The sequence below is a fragment of the Diplodia seriata genome, assembly GCF_021436955.1.
Source record: "Diplodia seriata strain FDS-637 chromosome Unknown scaffold_2, whole genome shotgun sequence".
Taxonomy (NCBI): domain Eukaryota; kingdom Fungi; phylum Ascomycota; class Dothideomycetes; order Botryosphaeriales; family Botryosphaeriaceae; genus Diplodia; species Diplodia seriata.
Window position 1 is genome coordinate 864,991 of NW_027117309.1, and position 21,394 is coordinate 886,384.

General features: G+C 59.0%; 7 protein-coding genes across 7 annotated transcripts; 3 read left to right on the plus strand and 4 right to left on the minus strand.

Annotated features, from left to right (window-relative positions):
• Positions 1–1,836: 1,836 nt before the first annotated feature.
• Positions 1,837–3,106, minus strand: SLS55_001644 (uncharacterized protein; the record flags this gene model as incomplete). Its single annotated transcript, XM_066773136.1, has 3 exons — positions 1,837–2,235; positions 2,291–3,026; positions 3,099–3,106. The coding sequence occupies 3 exons, from the start codon at positions 3,104–3,106 to the stop codon at positions 1,837–1,839; spliced, it is 1,143 nt and encodes a 380-aa protein (XP_066635703.1).
• A 1,375-nt stretch (positions 3,107–4,481) lies between these two features.
• PUF3 (mRNA binding protein puf3) lies at positions 4,482–7,408 on the minus strand (the record flags this gene model as incomplete). The annotated part of the gene is made up of 4 exons (XM_066773137.1): positions 4,482–4,852; positions 4,904–5,459; positions 5,507–5,785; positions 5,834–7,408. 4 exons carry the CDS (start codon positions 7,406–7,408, stop codon positions 4,482–4,484), a joined length of 2,781 nt encoding a protein of 926 aa, XP_066635704.1.
• Positions 7,409–10,414: 3,006 nt separating this feature from the next.
• SLS55_001646 (uncharacterized protein) lies at positions 10,415–10,990 on the plus strand (the record flags this gene model as incomplete). Its single annotated transcript, XM_066773138.1, has 1 exon — positions 10,415–10,990. One exon carries the CDS (start codon positions 10,415–10,417, stop codon positions 10,988–10,990), a length of 576 nt encoding a protein of 191 aa, XP_066635705.1.
• A 703-nt stretch (positions 10,991–11,693) lies between these two features.
• On the plus strand, positions 11,694–14,853 carry GPI13 (mannose-ethanolamine phosphotransferase gpi13; the record flags this gene model as incomplete). The annotated part of the gene is made up of 2 exons (XM_066773139.1): positions 11,694–11,875; positions 11,925–14,853. The coding sequence occupies 2 exons, from the start codon at positions 11,694–11,696 to the stop codon at positions 14,851–14,853; spliced, it is 3,111 nt and encodes a 1,036-aa protein (XP_066635706.1).
• A 613-nt stretch (positions 14,854–15,466) lies between these two features.
• On the minus strand, positions 15,467–16,578 carry SLS55_001648 (uncharacterized protein; the record flags this gene model as incomplete). Its single annotated transcript, XM_066773140.1, has 3 exons — positions 15,467–16,197; positions 16,284–16,490; positions 16,569–16,578. 3 exons carry the CDS (start codon positions 16,576–16,578, stop codon positions 15,467–15,469), a joined length of 948 nt encoding a protein of 315 aa, XP_066635707.1.
• A 287-nt stretch (positions 16,579–16,865) lies between these two features.
• On the plus strand, positions 16,866–18,031 carry MED6 (Mediator of RNA polymerase II transcription subunit 6; the record flags this gene model as incomplete). Its single annotated transcript, XM_066773141.1, has 2 exons — positions 16,866–17,294; positions 17,366–18,031. 2 exons carry the CDS (start codon positions 16,866–16,868, stop codon positions 18,029–18,031), a joined length of 1,095 nt encoding a protein of 364 aa, XP_066635708.1.
• Positions 18,032–18,538: 507 nt separating this feature from the next.
• On the minus strand, positions 18,539–20,860 carry SLS55_001650 (uncharacterized protein; the record flags this gene model as incomplete). The annotated part of the gene is made up of 4 exons (XM_066773142.1): positions 18,539–19,548; positions 20,043–20,158; positions 20,230–20,422; positions 20,488–20,860. 4 exons carry the CDS (start codon positions 20,858–20,860, stop codon positions 18,539–18,541), a joined length of 1,692 nt encoding a protein of 563 aa, XP_066635709.1.
• Positions 20,861–21,394: the final 534 nt, after the last annotated feature.

Genomic DNA, 21,394 nt, shown 5'->3' on the forward strand with positions numbered 1-21,394 from the left:
ACCAAAGGCCAAAGGTTGCTTGGAGATCCACTCGAGGAGAGGCTTTATGCGGTGTGTTTGCATTTACTACCGGCTCCTCCACGCTAAGTGCTGCACTGATCTGACGCATAAAGAGCGGATAGTAGGCAGGCATTCTCTGGAGAGGCCAATGAAATATACCGATGCAAAAAGATCTGGGGCCGGACTGGAATCGAACCGGGGGCCTTTAAAAAAGAGAGGCCCACAGCCGACTTTCACGTGGGGCCCACTCGCACCCTGTGATCGCCCGCTCATACAAATGTACTAATCAGGAGTTACAGCTTTAACGTGGACCTCATGACTAATAACGTTTGGCGGTTTGGACTATATACTTACCCCCGCCCCAACACCCATGCCGGAGACGGCAACACTGACTGACAGAGAACCATGTACATGTCTTTGTGCGTGGTAGATACCAGAAGCGGAGCCAGGCCACTACCAATCACGGTCGTTTTGACGTTTGACAATCTCCTTTATTGTAATCTCAGATATCGTTATGTCAGATTAAATGGGGATCGTTGGGGATGATGCCCTTCGTTTTTTGTCGGCGTACATACTTTCGTTTTATAAGTCATGCGCAATTATCTTGAGCCTGCTTCCGGGATACCTTCAAAGCTTCCCCTCAACGTTCGAGGTCATCTGACTCTAGCCTTGGGCTTCACCCAGCTCCGGAAATCTCGACCGTCGACTCTATCACAGATAACACTTTCCTGTTGGTCGGTGTTAGCATCGGCAGCGAACAAATCCAGTTCACAGCTTCTTGTGGTCCTATCGATGAAGCGTTGCCAACCACATTTCTTTTCTCTGGATGACTATTGCGTCTGCAATAGGAAAAAAAAGAATAAAGAGGGAAATAGTGCCCCCGGCTAACTGCGATTCCTGCAAATGAACCGTATCACGGAGCAGAAATGGTACAACCTAGCCTACGAAGCCCGCCGCCGCTGTCTACCCGCGCGCTCCCAGTCAAATCTTGATGCCTTCGCCTCAAGACTTGGCTCGTCAGCTCCTACATGCATCAATGCAAGGGATCAAAGTTGGCATTGGGGAAAAGAATGCGGGAGAGAGAGGGGCGGGCCGGATGATCTCATTTGCAAGGAGAATGCGGGAGGCTCGGAAATAACGACAGCGAGAGATAGACCGAGATGGGGGAGGCGGGGGGCGGAGCGGAGTAAGGGGTGGGTGGAAGGATGGGTGGAGATGAGGCAGCGGGCGGTGGAGGAGGAATTTCCCGTCAACCATTCAGACTTTGTGGCACTGGTGGCGGGGATGGCGTTCGAATTTGACAGGCAGGGGGAATGGTTAGTGAGATGAGAGGCGACGGCGAAAGCCGGGTGTAGTCAAATAGTCGGGAAGACATGCGGTGAATAAATGCTGTGCCACCATGACTTTTCTCGGTACAACAGGCACACAACCCAAGAAAACGACGCTTCTCGGCAGCAATGCTGGGCATCACCAGCATGCACGAAGCTCCATTCGGACGTTTCTTCAGGGGTAAAAGACGGGCGAACGAAGCAAGGACAGATCTGCCTGCAAGTCGAGTACAACGCGATCGTGTTGCCACGCCGTGTGACCGCAGAAAACTAAGGTTATCTTGTTCTTTGGGTCCATGTTCATTTGTGAGTTGCGTGATTTCTGCAGCTGTCGCCTGCATCCTTCGATTTTCTGCATGTCCGACTGTCCCCTGCATGATGGATTCCTGTCTTTTCTTGTTGATCCGCAATGGGCGAGGTAGAGCTCTGCGGCAACGGTTGTGTTCCGTACCGCTGTCGGGGCAAACGCCCTCCCCCCCGCGGCAAGTCCCACGTCTCCAAATCTCGCTCAGCCTAGACTCACGCCTCCCTCGCTGATCATCACTCCATCTCCAGCACCCTCCTTTCCCAAAGCCTTGACTGTCGGGCTTTCCGCCCAAGCCCCCATGCCGGCATCCAAGCCATTGCTTCCGTGAGCCTGGGGAGCACTTCCACTGCTTGTAGTTGCCTTGTTGTCATGCGCCTCCTCCTTCTTCTTTTCCGCCGTTGCAGGTTTCGTCAGATTCTTTCTCTCCATAGCTTGCGTGTGTGTCATGTAAGACGAGAAGCGCAGGGTCGCGAGAATCGCAACGGCGACGACGACAAGGGCGGTGACGGCGCGGCGAGTGATGATCCAACGGAGACCTTCAACCTCAGAGCGCGCGTCAGAGTTGAGGGCAACTGTGATTTTGTAATTCAGCTCTTGGATCTAGTTCATGTTAGCCAAATCATAGAAGCGGGGAGCGGGGAGACGGGTCCCATACCTTGCTCTCCATCGTCTTCTGTTCCATCCTCACGGCCATCTTCCTGTCGTCAAACATGCCCTTGACTTCTTCCTTCAAGTGACTAGTGTCTTGGCCCAGCCTCTGCCCTAATATATCCACCTCGTGTTGCAACTGGTTCCGCTGGGTGGTCATTCTCTCATTCTCCGCCTTCCTGTTGTTGCCCACCTCAGTCCGGAGTTCTGAGCACGCAGCACGGAAAAGATACGTCTCATTCTCCACGTCCGACTTGCCAACTAGCCCGGCGTGCGCGAGCTCCACATTATCGTTGAGCTGCGCGCGGATCGCCTTCATCAGTGACACGCTCTGCGCGTCAGTAAATCCCGAGCCTGTCAGCTGCTTGACCAGCGACCAGGTATCGAAGAAGTGTACGTAGCGAGGCGTCGAGAGGTGGACTGGGCGCGACGTCGGCGGCGGCATGCGTAGGACCGCCTCCAGCGGGTTCGACTCGGTCTCGTTGCCGTTATTAGCAGCGGAGCGCGAGGGCTTGGGAGGACCGTTGGGGGCCTCGCCTTGGGACGTCGTCTCGAAGATGGTGGGGGAGGCGGCCTTGGGCGGGGCATTGGCATCTTGAGCGGGGCCCTGGTGTTGCGGCTTGTCCTGCTCTTGCGGTGCCGACGTCGTCTTCTTCGGCGCGCCAGCTGGGGTATCCTTTTTCCCGTCTGCAGCAGCGGCCTTTCCTTCCTTCTCACCCGCCGTCTTATCCGCGCCCTTCGCTCTATCTCCACCAGCACCATCAGAAGTAGCTCCCGGAGACGGTGTTGGCAATGGCTGATTCGCGGTGCCGTACCTCTGCATCGGGCCAGGTGGCAGGCGCGTGTGTGCACTGGTACCGAACGTCCTCGCTCCTGCTCCTCCATCTGTCGCCCTCCGACATGCTGGCTGCCCCTGTCTCGCCGATCTGCGTTTCACCCCCGCGCGAGATGCCCGAGTCGAGGACGAGGGGTAGGCTACGCCTGCGTCGGAGATGAGGAAGGGGCGAATGAAGCGTGGGTAGAGAAAGGTCAAGCGCGGCGTCGACATAACTCGGGCATCGGGCGTGTGTGTCCTTGGTGTGAGGCGGCGTCGCGCTCGAGACAATTGCTGGGCGCGCCCGCCGGAAAATGTCCCGAAGCGATTGGACGTAAGCCGAGTACGGACTCCTGGAGGGAGAGAGACGGAGAGGGCGTGGCCGTGATGCAATTGACGATCTCGTCGACCAAAAAGAAATACGCATGAGTTGGCGGCGGGCGGGAGCGAAGTGGCATGCAGCAGGGCAGGGCTGGCCGGCCGCGGTAGGGGAACCTGGAAGCCTGGCCCGCGCTTCGGTCCGGTTTCGGAGATGGTCCAGCTCCCTCTCCCAGTGGTAGCCATCCACCAGCTAGTGTCAGGGTCCAGCTCCCAGTAGACGCTCAGGCCAGCTCGCACGCATTAAGTCATCAATCAGCACTTTCGCCTTCATCATGCACCGCCTCATTCGTCAAAGGGGAAGGCACAAACTCGGTGTTTCTATCCTGGCAACCATCCTACTGATGCGTCGCCCCTATGCCAGACAGAGGCGCCGCTCGAGCTAAGAGAACGAGATCGAGAGCTTCAAGGAAAACCACAGAAAACATGCCAGTCGTCCCATGCTTTGTTACTCGGCCGCCGCGTCTGTACAGAAGACGTGGTTTTAAGAAAAGCAGCATTTCTACCGGGGTACCGTCATGTTCCGAAACCCATCTCCCTGCCCTTACTTCCCAAATACTCCGTGGCAGAAACAAACTCCACCAGAAAACAATATGATTAGCAGCCGGGGCGAACCGTTTCCGCACCAATCCTTTTGTGCGTGCCCTTGCTTTCGTCTTTTTTCGCCGCTTTCAGACCTCGCCAGGTGGAGCGAATAGGAAATAATTTCGACAAATCCAAAAATAGTACAGATGCTTGAAACGAATAACGGGAACGCGAGGGTGAACCAGGCCGAAATCACTGAGCCCCTGGGTAGCGGGTATCCTTAGTGAAAGACATGGTGGTGCGTAAAGGCGTTGCGTGTGCGAGCCGGCGCCTTTTCTTTTGCCATAAAACTCCTTCCATCAAACGCCGTAGCGAGGGATCGTAACGGTAGCATATGAAACAGAGTGTGTATCTTCGAACGCCGACGCCGAGTCATTAAACTTTCTCACGGGTTATGTAACGAGTGTGCGGGCACGGCTGTTCATGCCTTGGCCACGCGCTCTGCCCCGGGCGAATCCGTCCCGGCAGTGCTGGGCGAGCTCGGCTGCGTGCTCTTGTCATCCGTCGTCGACGACTTGGGCGTCTCCGGCACAGAAGGCTGCGTGTTGAGAGAAGTTGGGCTCATGCTGTTGCGCTGCACCGAGTCCGGCACTAGTTCGTACTTGTCAAACCGGTGCATCTTCTTCTCGACCTTTTCGATTTGGTTAGCAAGTTTACGCTGGTCTTCAGCAGAAATGCCTACAGCTTGGACTTGTTTCCCCGAGAGCGTCTTCTTGACCTTGTTTATCTCAGGCTGCAGGCAATCGAGGAATGCCATGTAATCCGGAGCGTTCAACGTGTCAAGCAGTTTTTCTGGACGCTGTCAGAAATGTACGTGCGAATAGGACTGTCCGAAACACTTACGGAGGACGTAGTTGCCGTAACCGTCCTTGATGAGTGTCGTAATCGTGGCTTCGCCGGTCTTAGGCTTTTCGCAGATCTTCATCATGATATCCCGGCGTTCATCGTCGTTGCCAAAAACCAGGCACTTCTCTACCACATTACTGGCGAACTTGTGCTTCGCGAAAGCAAGCAGTTGATTCTTGACAATTTCAATGATAGCCGCTCGGTCTTCCGGAGCACCATGTTCGATGATGTGCTGAGTGACGTAGTTGCCATACTGGTCAGGGATGAGTGTCGGCGCACAGGCGTGGAGCTCGGAGAGGATGGCGCGGCGAGCCGGTTCTTCGCAATGCTCGAGCATCCGCTGGATAACGCGGCATCCGTATCCGTGAATGGCCAGGGTAGAGACGTGCCCGATGAAGGAATCAATGATGAACTGGATGTGCTGTGCCGGCACGCGCTCGATAGCCTTCTGGATGACGTGGTTGCCGTTCTGGTCCCTCACACACCTAATAACATTGTTCTCGAGCTCCTTGACCATTTCCGCTTGCTGATCGACAAGTACGTGTTCCAAAGCCTATGCGGTGTCAGTGAAATCCGATCATTCTAATTGCGTTTACTTACCTTCTGCACCACACGGCAGCCATACATCTGCACCGAAAGGTTGAGAACATGGCCCTTCATCTTGCCGGCCAAAATCTTCTTCTGGGTCTGATCACCGTGCTCGAAGAATTTCTGGATGACGTAGTTGCCGAATACGTCCGTCATCAGTTGCATGGCGTTGGGCTGGATCTCCTTGAATACTCGTTCCTTTTCGTCGCTATTGGCAGTCTCCAGCTTCAGTTGGATGAAACGCGAGCCGTGTTGATCGCCGCTGAACTCGCAAATGTACTCGTAGATGTCCTGAAACAATCAAAGTCTGTTACGTTTGCGTACGAATATCTGGCTTACCTTGAGCTCATATCGCTTGGTCTTCATGTTGTGCTTGTACTCGTCCAGCATAGCACTCCTGAGACCGGTACGACCTTCTTCTTGCTTTGGGCCTTTCGGCGGCTCAAGCTGCTGCATCATCCCAGGCATGGCAGGAATGTGCATGGGAATTCCAGGGGCCATCCCACCCAGGTGCATGTGGAGGCTGTATGCGTCGAATGGCCGTCCGTACTGGGCAGCAAGCATCTGCTGGTATCCGGGGTGGAAGAATGTCTGCTGTTCTTGCTGTACATTGCGCAGCTTCCTGTCAAGCATGGCCGAGTGACCGTCGTGAGCCGGCCGACCATTCTGATTCTGCTGCACACTTCGCGAGGGGTACAGGTGGTCGTATACTGGAGGGGTGCCGCCAGTCGAGTAATAGTTCGTGCGAAATTCGCCGTTAGGAGTCATCGATCCCCGGTTTCCGAGCTGATAGTTCCTGTATGAGAATGACTGGTCGTATTGGGAGGGGAAGCCGTCAGGCGTGAAGGATCCGGCACCAACCTCATCAGATCCAAGGATATTCTGGGTAATGTCACCAAGGGTCGCGCGGGAGTACGATGATGCGTGAGATGAATGTCCAAACTGGCCCGCACCGCCGGGAGTGCTGAAAGATGGCTTATGGAATGCCATGGGCTGATCAGGAGCCTTGCTATCCATGCTCATCCGCGCGAACGAGGACATGACGTCGCTTGCCATGGAGTCGGTCCGCTCGTTGTAACGGCCGTTTGTCTGTGACAGAGATGCATTATGCCCACGAGCACCAGGGAAGCGGGCAAAGGCATCGGTAGGCTGGGGGTATTGAACTGGGTCAGAGCCATGGCGAGAAGGTGGAAGGCTCCCACTGCGTGATTGTGCAGCGCTGGAGCTTGAAAAATATTCAGAGTTGGCGACACTGCGGCGGTCATCGGCGGGAGAGTGAAGATGCGGCGCATCCGTCCACCTCATCGAGTCCGTGGAGCGCTGACGTTGATCCAACTCCACCAGCCTTGCAAGGTCAACACCGTAGCCATCCTCTGTCGCACGGCGGCCAACATAGTTTCCGGGCATGTTCACAGCCTTGCTGCCAAGCCCTTGTCCTGCGATTGAAGCGCGAGAGACTGGGTACGCTCTTGGCTGTGAAGGGTCCGCGTACGCTTGGGAAGCCTGGACCTGGCTGACTGGAGAGACGCTGGATGCTCTTCGTTGTGCGGATATCGGTTGGGCGCTAGCATCTGCTGTGTTCCAAGGAGTAGTGCGACGGGGACCCCAGTGATCTGACTCGGACGAGGCTACGAGGGACCCGGAACCAGTCTTACCCTCGATCTCTTCCGGTAGCGAGGGCCTGAATGAGCCATTTTCTAATCCCACATTAGCACGCGAGGCGGACGAGAACGCAGGGAGATCCGCACGTTCTCGCGAGGCGAAGCCGGTGCCTAAGGCGCCATTGCCCCAAATGTTGCCGCCTCTCCAGCCGTTGGCGCCGTTAGTGTAGTTGTTCTGAGGCAGAGCGGCGCCGGGCGCGCGCTCGTCTTCAGGCGACCGCACTGCGCCGAAATCGGTGAGACGGGAAGGCATGGCCTGCGATGGTGATAAGTCGACATGTTGAGTGCGAGAGGGTGGCGTGCACGGGCGAGACTAACCTTGCTTTGCATGGGGAACGAAGGTTGTCTGCTCACCATGCCAGAGACCATTATGTGCTGTCCGGCAGGCGAATTGGAGTCGGGAGTTGCGGAGGTGGTGGAGACAAGCGGGATGTGCGGGGTGAGAATGTACTGGTGGCGGTGATTATGTATCGTGCAGGAGCTGAAGTGAGGTAGAGCAGGCGTCAGCACAAGGCGGCTTCCGCTTTTGGGCGCGGCGGAGCGGCGGAGGACGGACCTTTGTAGGATTGTTATCGTGAAATGGACAGAGCATGTACAGAGCGCTTGGCAGGAGGTGAAGAAGAAAGGTCGAAGCTTGGTGTGCAGGCGACGGAACGTGGGTGCGTGATATGATCTGTCGCAGCACTGGAGCACCCCTTGGGTAGGGCGTAATTAGAGAGGGCTTTGTGCGTGTGTCAACCGCTGCGCATGCTAGTCTCGAAGCGGAATCCTCGCGCGCCTGGCAAGGGACGCATCAGTGAGCGCGACGGGGACCAAGAGAGCGCAGCAGGTGTCGCGAGTGAGTGGAGAAGCAAGGGATGCGCGGGCCGCGATGCGAGGAATCTGGCGCGTCGTGGCGAAGGGACCTGCGGGCAGGGCCGCGAGCTGGGCACAGGGCGGCGTCGGGGGCGGGCGAGAGCGGGGGCGTCGGCGGGCGGGCAGCGAGGCGAGGCGCAGCTGGCGATGCGGGCGTGGTGTTGAGCTGGAGATTTCACGCACGCTTGGGCGGATCTGCTGGCACTAGGTCTGGAGTTCGCGGAGAGACTAAAAATACGTCGGACGGCTCGCTAACGCCTAGCTGGCGCCTTGCCTGCGGCTCTGTCGCATCACCCGCCAGCAACGGCGCCCATCGCAACGCTTGCCCGCCGCGAGCCACAGGCACGCTCGCTGGAGCCTGGCCGCCGGCGGCGTGCTGCTGGGCCCAGAGCGCCTCGCGGCTGGACGGGCGGGATCGACGCGGGTCCACCGCTCGCCGACCGTGCCCGTTACATCTCAGCAGCTCTGACCTGCACTGCGCCAGTGCCAGACTGCTGCGCTGTTTCACGGCGCTCGCCTACACTGCGCCTGTCCAGCTGCGCGCGATCGCGTCGAGTGCGAGTGCTGCGGCGGGCAGACGCACGAAATCCGCGCCCTCCCGCCCTCCCGCCCCAGACTGTGCCTGAAACGGCGTCACCGCTGGATCATCGCTCGGAGATTTAATCAATCATCACGCGCGCGCTCGCCGCCAGCGTCCCTCTCAAATCCATGGGCAGCCACATGCGCACCCGTCGTCATCGGCCACGCTGCCCGCTCCATTCCAGCCCGGGCGAGGCTCCACTCTTTGCACCACCGCGCCTGCATCGTCCCAGGTAGCTTCCCGCGCACAAACGCCGCGGGCAATCCATCTCGACCTGATCCACTCGCCCATAGCCTGCGCTGATATAGGTCATCCAGTCGTGGACGTCGGTTTCGATTCCAAATTGCCCTCCGCCATCGCGAGCCCTCGTCATCTGCCCCCAGGAGCGCGCCGTGTCACCGCAGCAGCAGGCCATCAGCAGCTGCAGCGGAGCTATCTTTCTTATGGTGGCATGCCGCCCTCACCGGCCTCCGCCTAGCGCAGCCTGCTCTCTCGATGAATCCCCGCGCCGTAGGGACCGCGCAGACCAGTGCGGACGATCAGTAGTCGCGCCACGCACGGGAGCCTGATCGCCCTCCAGCGGACGCGAGCGGCAGCAGCACGCTGATTGCCGGCGGGCGTACACCTGCAGCCGGGCCAGAGGCTGCAGAGACACCGGTGGCCGCTACCCCCACGCGGACTCATACGATCGATCCAATGGTGGGCGCATGCGCGGCGCGGAGGGGCGGCGTGGTGAGTCGTTGAGAGGAGCCGTCTTTGCCTGGCTGCAGGTGTTGTTGGGCTGGTCGATTGGCCTCAGGCACCTGACTGGCGAGGTGTATGACTTGCTTCCACCATGTCACCCTACTGACATCCTTCCGATGGACGCAAGAATCGGGATGGTGCGACACGCTGATTCGGCGAAGGAGCAGGATGAGCAACACAGCCAGTTTCGGGTCGCGGGCGGGCGAGCGAGCCGGTGCCGTGAGCGACGCAGATTGGCAGGGTCCTGTTGATATTCTCGGGCCAAGCACCGGGAGAATGCGCGACTCGGGCAGGCTGGGTGGTGGTTCCCTTGCCGCAACCCCAGATTTCAGCGCCGCGTCGAAACTGCGGGTGCCTCAGCAGATAAGCTTAAGTCGGGTCTATCTGGATATAAATTGGAAGCACGCTCTGGGAACACGAACCATGACGAACTCCTTCTCCTCAATGCTCTGGCGCACCGTGACCTCCTGAGCAAGGCGCACCGCCGAATTTAGAACACCAACACAACAGGCCATGATCCCCACGCGCGTTCTGGCCGCGGCCGTCGTGCATTTTGGGGCAAGCCCTTCTAAAGCAGGCGTGCAAGCGCCGACTGCTGAACCCGCGCGGCGTATCATTGGTGAAGGCCGCGTGCCGATCTGAGGTCTTCATTTCCGCAGGCGCTTTGTCCACTCATAACTTTGTCGGCGCTAACTACCCAAGGCAGTGCCTTGACGTGCTCCCCCGAGTCGCTTCTCTCCTTCTCTTCCTTTTCACCACCATCTTCGCGGTCGCTCCACACCACAGTCGTTCTTTACGCCAGCAGCAGCCAGCTCCGCTCTTTCAGCAGGCGCTGCGTACATTCTTTCCCACCCGACGACGCGCCCTAGGCGACCCGGTCCTTGCACACCGCCGTACGATCCCCTTGCGCCGGTACGTACTATCTGCCGAAACACGCTCCGGCAGCATTCCGCACCAACACCACATGTGTCGCGCTGCTAACATGACGCAGAGAACGCCGCCTGTTCCCCAGCACCCGGATCCCGTGCACATCCCGCGCCTCACCTGCAAGCCCACCCACGCCGCTCTCTCCCGCCAACCATGAACCCCACCCACTTGCTGGTGCGCCGCCGCGACAATGATGCCGATGACTCCACGCTCACGCCTACCATGGTCGACCTTCTGATTGCGCTGCTGGTCCTGGTCGTAGTCGCGCTTGTGTCGGTCGTTGCGCTGTTCCTGCTGCGCCGCGCCCGCAACGCCAAGAAGAAGTCGGAGCTGCCCATGTACAACGAGGACCGTCGCACGTCGCGCGTGTCGTCGCATCACCGCAGTCTGACCATCACCACGGCGCCCCCGTACAGCAATAGCCGCGGCTCGGCGGTGTACGTCTACAACGAGAAGGAGACGTTTATGAACGAGCAACGCACGCCCGACAGCCCGGTGCCCGAGATCCGCATCACGTTCCCCGAGGAGATCGACGAGAAGGGCAACACGCAGTCGGGGAAGGTTGTTGTGGTCCGCGTTGGGGACCATAGTGTTGGTCTTGAGCCGCTGCACGAAGAGCAGCTCCCGCCGTACCAGAAGGACGAAAATGACCGCTTCCAGTCTCTTGATCTCGAGCGCATTGGCGGCCTGAAGGAGAAGACCAACGAGAAGAACGAGTACTCGATCTAGAGCGCACGCGTCGCCAGCCCCGCCGCCCGTTCCCAGATGTAGTCCCAGCCAAACCCGTACCCTGGAATTGAGCGTCCCGTCCCCAACAAAACTCAGCAACCAAACCCTACGCCTCTGGCTACGACTGATTGTTTCTCTTCATGATGATTTCTGTACAGATTCCCTGGCAGTCTGTGTTTCTAAACGCCGGTTTATTTTTTATTGTCTTATCCCCACTGCCATCCATCACGCACGCGACAACCTTCAGCGTTGGCGTCGTTCGGGGAGGAGAAGCTCTGGAGCTCCGTCTGCGAGAGGCCCGGCCTCTGCTACATTCTGAGGCGCCTAGCATACCCAGTCAAAGCGCAATGCCTGGATAGTCCTGGCCGCAGTTGCGGCCCCGTTTATAGTTTCTATTCTGTAATGTATGATAACCACTATCATACCCAGTCGCTTGCTTGAGGCGCTTGGGGATGGGTATGCGATTTCATCTTGTGCCGCCCGCTCGTATCGTCGTCGTACGCGTGAGGCGGTTTACATGCCAGATTGGGGCAACAGGCGGCGGGCGAATCAGACAGCCGCGCGTGGATGACGCTGCATGGGCCAGGGGGAGCTCCCTGGGCCGATCGTTTTCCGAGCATCATTCCTCCCACGCCGCACCTTTCCCCGTCATCCCCACCTCACCGCCCAATGCCCACACGGTAGCCATCCGCCCTCAGCGCCAATGGAGGACGGGAAGCTCGAAGGCATCGCCGCCCAACTCGCCGCGGCCAAGGCGCAGCAGGAGCGCGACGAGGCCCAAGGCCTGCGCCCCAATTCCACCGAGGCCAAGGTGGAGAACAAGCGCCGCGAGCTGCAGTTCAAGTCCTCGCACAGCCTGCTGGTTGCATTTTTTATCCTCATCGGGTGAGTCCTGCTTGACGGCCGCAGCTCCTGCAAAGCTGACGTCCCACAGCCTGTTGCATGTCTTAGGCCTCTACCTCTTCACCACCGGCTTCCTCCTCACGCGCCTTGTCCTCGACCACAAGTCCGAATGTGCCGTTGCTCCCGCCGAATTGCCTGATGGCTTCGCCGCAGGCTCCGCCGCGAAGGGCTGCTGGCACCCGAAGACATTCAACAAGGCCGTCGTCATCGTCGTCGATGCGCTCCGCTACGACTTCACTGTCCCCTTCCAGCCCAAGCAAGACGACTCCGAGCCACACCATTTCCACAATGCCATCCCCGTCTTCTACGAGACTGCTTTGAGGGAGCCAAACAATGCTTTTCTCCTCCCATTCATCTCAGATCCGCCAACAACCACGCTGCAGAGGTTGAAGGGCTTGACAACTGGCACTCTTCCGACCTTCATTGACGCGGGCTCGAATTTTGCCGGGACGGCCATTGAGGAGGACAACTTGATTGCCCAGCTCCGGAACGCAAGCAAGAACATTGTGCATCTGGGTGATGACACTTGGCACTCGTTGTTCCCCGGCTACTTTGACCCGGAGCTTACTCGGCCATACGACTCGTTCAACGTGTGGGATCTGCACACAGTCGACAATGGAGTTACCGAGCACTTGTTCCCCTATCTTCAGCCGGGACAAGCCGCGAAATGGGACGTTCTGATCGGCCACTATCTCGGTGTCGATCATGCTGGCCACCGTTATGGACCTGATCATCCCGCTATGACTGCCAAGCTTCAGGAGATGGACGACGTCTTCCGCAGGGTGATCAAGCTCCTTGACGACGAAACCCTTTTGGTCGTGATGGGAGATCACGGCATGGATGCCAAGGGTGACCACGGCGGCGAATCCGAGGACGAGGTTGAGGCGGCGCTGTGGATGTACTCGAAGAAGGGCATCTTCGGCCGCAGCTCCGCCGAATTTGTTACGCCCCCTGCCACCGCGAAGCAAAGACCCCTCGCTCAGATTGATCTCGTTCCCACGCTGTCCTTACTCCTTGGACTGCCCATACCATTCAACAATTTGGGTAAACCCATCGAAGAAGCCTTCATCGGTAACCGTGGCGATGACTTCCAGAATCTCGCTGTTGTCAACCGATTAGCCGCTGCACAGATTCATCGCTACCAGCATGAATACGCTTTAGCAAAGGGTATTGACGAGGCTGATGAACTGCCTCGGCTCACGCTTTGGAATGCCGCCAATAAGGCCTGGGAGAGTGTCAGGCAGACCAAAAAGCCGACGCCTGTCCAATGGAAACAAGCTTACGAGAAGTTTGCGAACTACCAGAAGCTGACCCTGAGCAGATGCCGTAGCCTATGGGCCGAATTCCATGTTATCAGCATGTTCCAGGGAATCGGCATCCTCGCCTGCTCTCTGGCTATCCTTGTTGTCTACGCCCGCGGTATTGAGGGCGATCACATCGACCTGACCCCTCTTCTTCTTTTCCGCGGCGTTAGTGGCTTCGTTTTCGGCGGAGCCGCTGGTGCTGCAGTGGGATACTTTATCCCATTCTTCGAACTGTTACACTCTGCCATCTTCGGCGCTGCTGTTTTTGCGCTCGTTGGCCTAACGTCCTCCTTGGTCATTGCCAAGTTCAGGCTTAGTTCCCCCTTCCCCAGTACTTTCTGGGGTGGGATCAGTGTGGTGCTGCCTTTGCTCCTATCCATCGGGTTCGCTTCCAATTCTTTCACGATTTGGGAGGACGAAATCCTGATGTATTTCCTCTGTACCCTGGGTGTATGCTTCTTCGCATCCTCCATGAGGCAGGAGGCGTCTGAAGACCGGGTCCTCGGTTGCACACAGTCTATCGTATTTGTTGTACTGACCCGCTTGGCCTCCTTCTCCAGACTCTGCCGCGAGGAACAGATGCCGTTCTGCAAGTCCACTTATTACGCATCCTCCACCTCTTCCACCTCTGCGGCCTGGCAACTTGCGATCCCGTTCATACTCTCTGCTGCGCTACCTGAGGTCGTGAAGTCGTTCTACACTCGTACGAGATCGCTTCAGAGCATATCCCAGTTCTGGTTCGGCTTCTGCTTCCGCGTCTGTCTCCTCCTCAGCGCCAGTTTCTGGGCCTTTGACGCTGCCGATGACATGGACTACTTTGAATTTTCCAAACGTACGCAAAAGGCCATCCGCGTGGTCTTCTCGCGCGTGACGTTCGGCATGGCCTTGGGCGTCGGCTACGCCGTGTACGCGTGGTGCCCGCCTCTCCTCCGGATCAAGACGCACGAGGCGAAGCCGTCGGACGCGCACGACCCGGCCGTCGTCGCGCAGGGCGGGCGCAGCTCCATCACCATCCTCGGCTACGCCAACATCCACGGCTCGCGGTACGCGCTGCTCATCACGGCCTGGGCCCTCGCCGTCATCCACGTGCAGAAGCCCATGGGCGGCGGCGCACTCGGCGTGCTGCTGTGGCAGATCTTCGCCCTCCTCGAGATCATCGACACCAACAAGCTGGCCGGCACGGCCGTCGGCCCCACCGCCCTCGCCCTGCTCGGCTCCTTCCACTTCTTCAAGACGGGCCACCAGGCCGCCCTCGCCAGCATCCAGTGGGAATCGGCGTTTTTGCCGTTCAAGAGCATCCACTACCCGTGGTCGCCCCTGCTCGTCGTCCTCAACACCTTCGGCGCCCAGATCCTGACCGCCGTCGCCGTGCCCGCCACCGTCCTGTGGAAGCAGCCGCCCAAGAAGAAGGGCCTCCTGGGCGCCGTCGCAAGGGCCGTCGCGACCCATCTGCTCTTTTATGCCGGCGTCGCCCTCGCCACGACGTGCTGGGCTGGCCATTTGAGGCGCCATCTCATGCTGTACCGCATCTTCAGCCCCCGCTTCATGATGGCCGCGCTGGTGCTTGTTGTTGTTGACGTTGTTGCCGTGTTTGTCGGCGTTGGCGGTACGTGGTGGAGTTTCTTGAGCAATGCTGAGATCTTTGGGTGGTTGTGATGAGGGGAGGAAGATGGATACATACATAGGTGGAGCATCTGATGGAGGAGAGGTTTTGAGTGCTTTCGGCGGCTGCTGTTGTGCCTTGTATACATGTGGTTTTCGCGTGTGGGAAAGGAAGAAAAGAAAACTACCGAAATGGCTCTGTTAAACGCTGTATGTATGTGTAGGATAAGTGTCCATATAATGAATGAGGAGAAAACTGTACTCGACGAAAATATCATTACGCGACGACCAGTCAGTAAATGTTACAGCTCACCTGCGCAGGTAGTCGGACCCCATGTACCAGTGGATCTACACTGGGTTGTTTGCTCCCACAGAGTGAGATGGAAGAATCACATCCCACACCCGGATATTTTCCCTTCAAGTGACCATGAAAAGAACAGAGATTGATTGTATTTGCATGCGGGAAGTTCGCTTCAAACGGTCACGGAGAGGAGGACGGAAGAGTGTCAAAACAATTATATAGGCTAGGATTGATCTGTGTACCTAGCTCGGGATGGATGCCACCTTTCCTGTATGGGTATCATGTACCTTGAATCGAATCGAGCCTGAGACGCCCCTCCCCAGATTGAAATTAGAAAACCTTGAATTGCAGCGATTGAAAGCTGGCTTAGAAGGAAGCGCTGCTTCCACGGCGGCTGAGCTCGCGCTCACGCTCGTTGTCACGGCTGCGCTGGTACGAAGAGCTGCTGCCGCGGCGGCTGAAGTTGCGCTCCTCGTTACGGTAGCCACGGTCGTCAATGCGGTAACCACGCTCGCTGTTGCGGTAGCCATGGTCGTCGTTGCGGCTGCGGTGGTGGCTCTCGCGAGGGCGGCTGTCGTGGCGGTCGCGTTCGTTGTCGTGGCGACGGTAGGACCTCTCTGGAGAACGCTCGCGCTCGCGCTCGCGCTCGTCATCGCGGTGACGGCGGTGGTGCTCACGGGAGCGGCTGCGGTGACGGCGCTCGCTGTCACGGTGACGATGGCGACGGTCCGGCGAACGACTGCGGTCGGCATCGCGGTGACGACGGTCACGAGAGCGGCTGCGCTCGCGGTGGCTGCGGTGCGACCTGTGGTGATGACGACGCGGGGAACGAGATTGATGACGGCGATGGTGATGCTTGTGCTTGCGCTCCGGCTTGGGAGCAGGAGCGACGACGGGAGCCGGGGGGGCGGGCGGCTTCGGGTTGATGATGTCGTCGACGCCCTCCATGACGGGGCGTCCAAGCTTCTCGTTCATGGCCATTTTGTCCTTGACCTGGACTTCCTTGATCTCCTTGGCAAGGGCCTCGCGATCTTCGACAGAGGGCCGGTTGCGCATCCAGAACAGCGGATCGCGACGGCGCTCAGCGCGACCGACGGCTTTTGAACAGTTAGTGCCACATGCACGGAAAACAGCAGGGTGGGAGCATGGGATAGTCGGTGAAGGTGGATTCAATCGGACTTACGCGCAATCACAGAATGGCCGAGGTAATGCTCCCGGTGGGAGGAGTTGCGGATGTTTTCGACGTTGACGTTGGCTCCGATGGCTTGCGAGCCCCTGGACCGCGCCGGCTTAGCATTTTCGCGGCGATTTTCTTGCTCGGCTTGCTTTTTGTAGCACTTCTCGAGACTCTTCTTGAAGTGCCTGATCTTCTCAGGTTCGGGGGTTGGGTCTTGCACCAGGGATAGTAGCTACTGTCGACAAAAGCCGGGCAGCGCGGTGCCCGGGGTGAGGGAATCAGTGAACTTACCGCGAGCCATCTTTGCGCACGGACTGGACCAAATCCATATCAGTGCGGCGATCGACGGGTGGTGGTTGAGTTGCAAGTCGCTGGTGACAAGAGCGGCGCGATCGACGAACGTGCGAAGGTGACTGGTCGAAGATCTGGAGGGCGACGCGCCGGCGGGCCATGAACAACAGGCGAGAGCGCGGGGAAAGCTAATCCCGGCCCGGACTAGCGCGGCGCAGCCCTACGCGCGCGACCAGCGCCAACTTCGCCGCGTCTTGCCCGCCGGCCAACCCCAGCCGCAACCGCCGCCTCCCCGCCATGGCCCAGATCCAGGAGACGCCGCTCGACGAACGCCAATGGCGCAGCCCCGTCGCCCTCAACAACCTGCAGTACTTCGGCGGCCTGCACAGCAAGACGGTGCACCTGTACTTCATGGAGTCCGATTTCTTCGATCGCACCTCCAACAACTGGGCCCTCTTCATGCAGCACAAAGGCGAGCCGTGGCTCACCGATCGCGACCAGTTCGAGCTGCGCCTGCGCCAAATGCAAGGCCTTGAGTTCATGGTCGCCGCCGAGCCCGAGCCTCGTCCCGATGGCACCGACACGGGCATTTATGTTTTCCGCAAGCAACAGCGCCGGAAGCGCCATAACCATGACGACGAGCTGACGGTGCTGGGCACATACTACTTGATTGGAGAGAATATATACCAAGCTGCATCTCTGGAGGACATTATTGGGAACAAGATTGTACAGCATTTCCTGCCCAATATGTACCGTGCCCCTCTCGCCCTGCGCTTGCTAACACCCTCTTGCTCCAGCTTGCCGCTACCACCTCCTTGTCCAAGTTCTTCTCCATTGCATCGTCTCTTCCCATCTACACGTCTGGCCGTGGATATACCTACTACCCTCCGTCAACCTCTGTCAAGCAGACCAACGCCTCTGCAAATGCCTCCCGCCGCTCGAGTCGTGCCGGCAGTCCTACTGGCGAGTCATCCTCCGCCATTGACATGAACGATGCGCCTGCATCATCACAGAACCAGCCTGGTGATATACAACAATCGCAAAAGGCCAAGAACACAAATGCCGCGGCAGCTGCGACATCCATGCACGCCTTGACGCAATCCTTCCGCCTCTTCAACCAATACAAAGACGAGTTTATGGACAGTAATCCCATCATCGGTGAGCCGGGCTCGTTCCACTTCAGCGCTACGGCGCGTCACATCCAGCAGACGCAAACCAAGCAGGCCGAGGCGGCCGCGGCCGCGGCTGCTGCGAAGCTGTCAAATTCCGGCGCCGCGGACGGAACCAAAACAGACAGCAAGCCCGGTACGCCTGCTCTTGCTGCTAGCCCAGATATTTCAGTCACCGTTCCAGCCCCAAGCAAGAAGCCAACGAAGATCAAAAGGAGCAAGAGTAGAGCTGGCACCGCACCCACCAGCCCGGCCACTCCGACGGCTGGTGCGACGCCTGGGAAAGCGGCGTAAGTTTTCTTGGCCGGACTTGGTTTTTCCTTACATTTTCAGCGTATGGTGTCTACGCATGTGCATAGCGATGGCGTTCGAGTGGCAAGGGAGAATGATATTAGTTTATACCCGGCATAATCTACCTCCCTTATGGGTAGCTGGATGTTATACAATGGAGCAAGTTGTCGTGCGCTTTGTTGGGAGGACACCTATACTGTTTTACAGGTCCATTGTCACCTACCGTGCCCTTATTTCGAAGATTCGTTCGGTACTACGATCACCAGTGCAGCCTTACCGAACAAAAGACATTACACATTACATTCCCTAACCGGAGTCGGCAAGTATCCAATTTATTAGGCCTCTTCCAATCAATCCCCCTCCAACTGACAGGCAAGATATTTCCCCCAAATCAGAGAACCCCTTCGAAACCAAACCGGCTAATCATCACAAGCTGTTGCCTCGCAAAGAAATAACATTTCAGCATCCGCAACACCTCAACTCCCAAGCCGATCCCGAAACGGGGCCTCACTAAACCTCATCAGACCAGCCGTCGTCCTCCGCCGTGGTCTCAACACCATCGCCATGGTCGTCTCCATCACCATCACCATCGCCATCACGCCGCTGCTGCTGCTGACACCCACCAACCCGGTCAAATCGCTGCTCCTGCCCCTCCTGCCCCTCCTGCCCCTGCTGCCCCTCCTCCTCCCGCTCCCGCTCCTCCCTCTTCATCTGCTCGAGCAGGATCCGGCACTCCATCTCCCTCTGTCGCACCTCCAGCTGCCTCCGCTCCACCTCGAACGCGTCCTGCTGCACCTGCATGCGGCACAGCTCCAGCTCCAGCTCCGCCCTGCTCATGCCGGTGGAAAGCGCGTTTCCTGTCGGCGGCGGCGCCGCAGGGGTGGCGGTGGTGGATGACGATGGAGTGGGAGTGCGAGGAGTAGGAGCAGCGAAGGGCAGGCCGCTGTTGCTGTTGCTGTTGCCGCTCGTCGGGACGGACGTACCACCCGCGTCGTCGTCGTCACTCGCGGCGGCGGCGGCGGAGGACGGGGAGAACGTCGTGCTCGTCGTCGGGAACGCGAACGGGAATGAGAACGAGAATGGCGTCGTCGTCGACGGGTGGCGCTGCGACTGCTGCGACTGCGACTGCGACTGCGACTGCGGCTTCGCGGCGGTCAACGGAGACGAAGAGCTGCCGCCGCCACCGCCGTTGATCGAAGGCGTGGCCCTGGGCGTGGGATGCGGCGGCGGCGGCGGCGGCGGCACCGTCGCCGTCCTCCTTGTCATCGTCGACGGAGGCAACGCCACCACCGGAGGAGAAGTGCTGCGCGTGAGATCGATGGGGGGCGGTCCGCCGTACTGGCTGCTCGCAGCCGGGGAGGACGAGGACGAGGGCCCCGCCGACGATGGCAGCGGCAGCGGGGATGTATAAACGCCGCGGTTCTCCAGCCGGGAGGCGGCGGCGGCGGCGGGGAGGAGGAGGCGGCGCTTCTTGTGCGGGTGGGGAGATGACGAAGACGACGACGGCGGCGGCGGCGGGCCTGAAGAGGGTGCGGCGTGGGAGGGGGGGAGGTTGTGGAGGTGGTGGCGAGAGGACGACGAGGACGACTGGGCGCTGGCGAGGAGGAGGTGGCGGGTGCGCTCTTCCTCCTTCTTCGTGCTGGTGTGGCCGGAGAGCGGGCTGGAGGGATGAAGAGGGTGCGGAGAAGACGTGGATGGCGGTGGTGGTGGAAGAAGGGCTGTGGGGACGCGAGGCGGGGAGGACGCTGGGAGCGAGGAGGGCGGGGGACGGGTGGTGGTGCTCGTCGTGTTGTGTTGCGCCGTGACGGCTCTCCGGCTCGTCGGCGGGATGGGTAGCTCGTCGTCGTCGTCGTCGTCTTCGTTTTCGTTGTTGTTGTTGGCGTCGTCGTCATCCGGGGTGGGATCGATGCGACGGCCGTCTTCGTCCATCATGCCGAGACGCTGGAGCTCGCCTGTCCTCCGTATGTCAGCTCGCGTTGCAAGAAAGAGTCGTTTGGGAGGATGGGGAACGTACCGCGGTGACGGTAGCGGAACTCGTATGTGAAGCGCTCTCCGTGGGGGCCGGCGATGCGCTTGAACAGCGTTGACGTGTCGCTCGCGGGAGGGTCGATGACGCGGTTGTTGACGGTCCTGCGTGGAGTGGAGAGCGTAGGTCAGTGGTCATCACTTTCTTCTCTGACGTAGATAGCTCGGGGACTCACTTGACGTAATGGCTTATTCCCATCGAGTGATCGGTCGGCGTGACTTTGCCATCCAGGTCGACGGATTCCGGCTCCCTGGCGACAACAGGGTCGCCGTCCTGGCGGCCGCGCTGAACGGAGACGCGGATGGAGCCGAGCTTCTTGGACCGGTCTCTAAGCTCCGACTTCCTGTAAAACCGCTCCTTGTCCTCGTCTGTGATGTCGAACGTAAGCTTGGGGATGTCCTGAGAATCCGGCCTGCGGACGGGGTTCCCTTACCGACTTGCACCTCTCCAAAGCAGAGCATGCCGTTCTCCCAGTGATCTCCGACTTGGACGGCGAAGTCCTTTAGAACAAATTCAAAGTACTTGCGGCCGTCGGTGGGTATGGCGACCTTCGCGTGCAGGTAGACGTCGGGCTCGTCGTGGGCGTCGAGCCACAGGCGGATCTCGATGCAGGTGGCCGTGTAGTACCTGAAGCCTTGGTGCAGGCGCACGTGGATCTGGAAGCGCTCCTCGGACGTGGCCTCGATGTAGCTTTGCATGTATGGCGACTGGAACTTCTGCGCGTGGCCGGGGCGAACGTATTCCAGGAACCGCGTCGGGCGCGCGCCTACGCGCCGGACGAACACTTCGATGTTGTCGTTGAGCATGCTGCGGGGTTGCGTTGCAACCTGCGCTCGGTGGGAGTAGGAGTGAAACTGGGTGAGGGGGATTTGGGTGTTAGTGCGGAGATGGTGTGGGTGGAGGGTGTCGCGGAGTGGGAGAGCTGTGGCGGATGGAGCAGCGCAGGACGCGTCTTATGGGCGACGCTCGACGGGGCAACAGCTAACCCAAGGTGGCGACGTGCCGTGGAGGCACACCCTGTGGCGTGTTACATTCACCTGTTTCTCACTTCCGGGCGGAGTTCTGTACCAGTGCCGAGTCTACCACCTAGCTATAGGGTTGGCGGAGAGCATCCAAACATATTCCCTCATCTCCCCACAACCCGTTGACGATGAGGAGAATACTCGATCTCAGAGGGTCCAGAGATCTCCAACAGATGATGATCTCTGACCCGAACGGTTGTCCTCGCTGATCCAACCGCCAGCTTGTGACCCACGTCAGACATGCACTTCACTACCAGGCCCAAGTCCGCGACTTCTCGTTCTCCATGGACGCTTTGGTCTCCTGCTGATGTACACTCG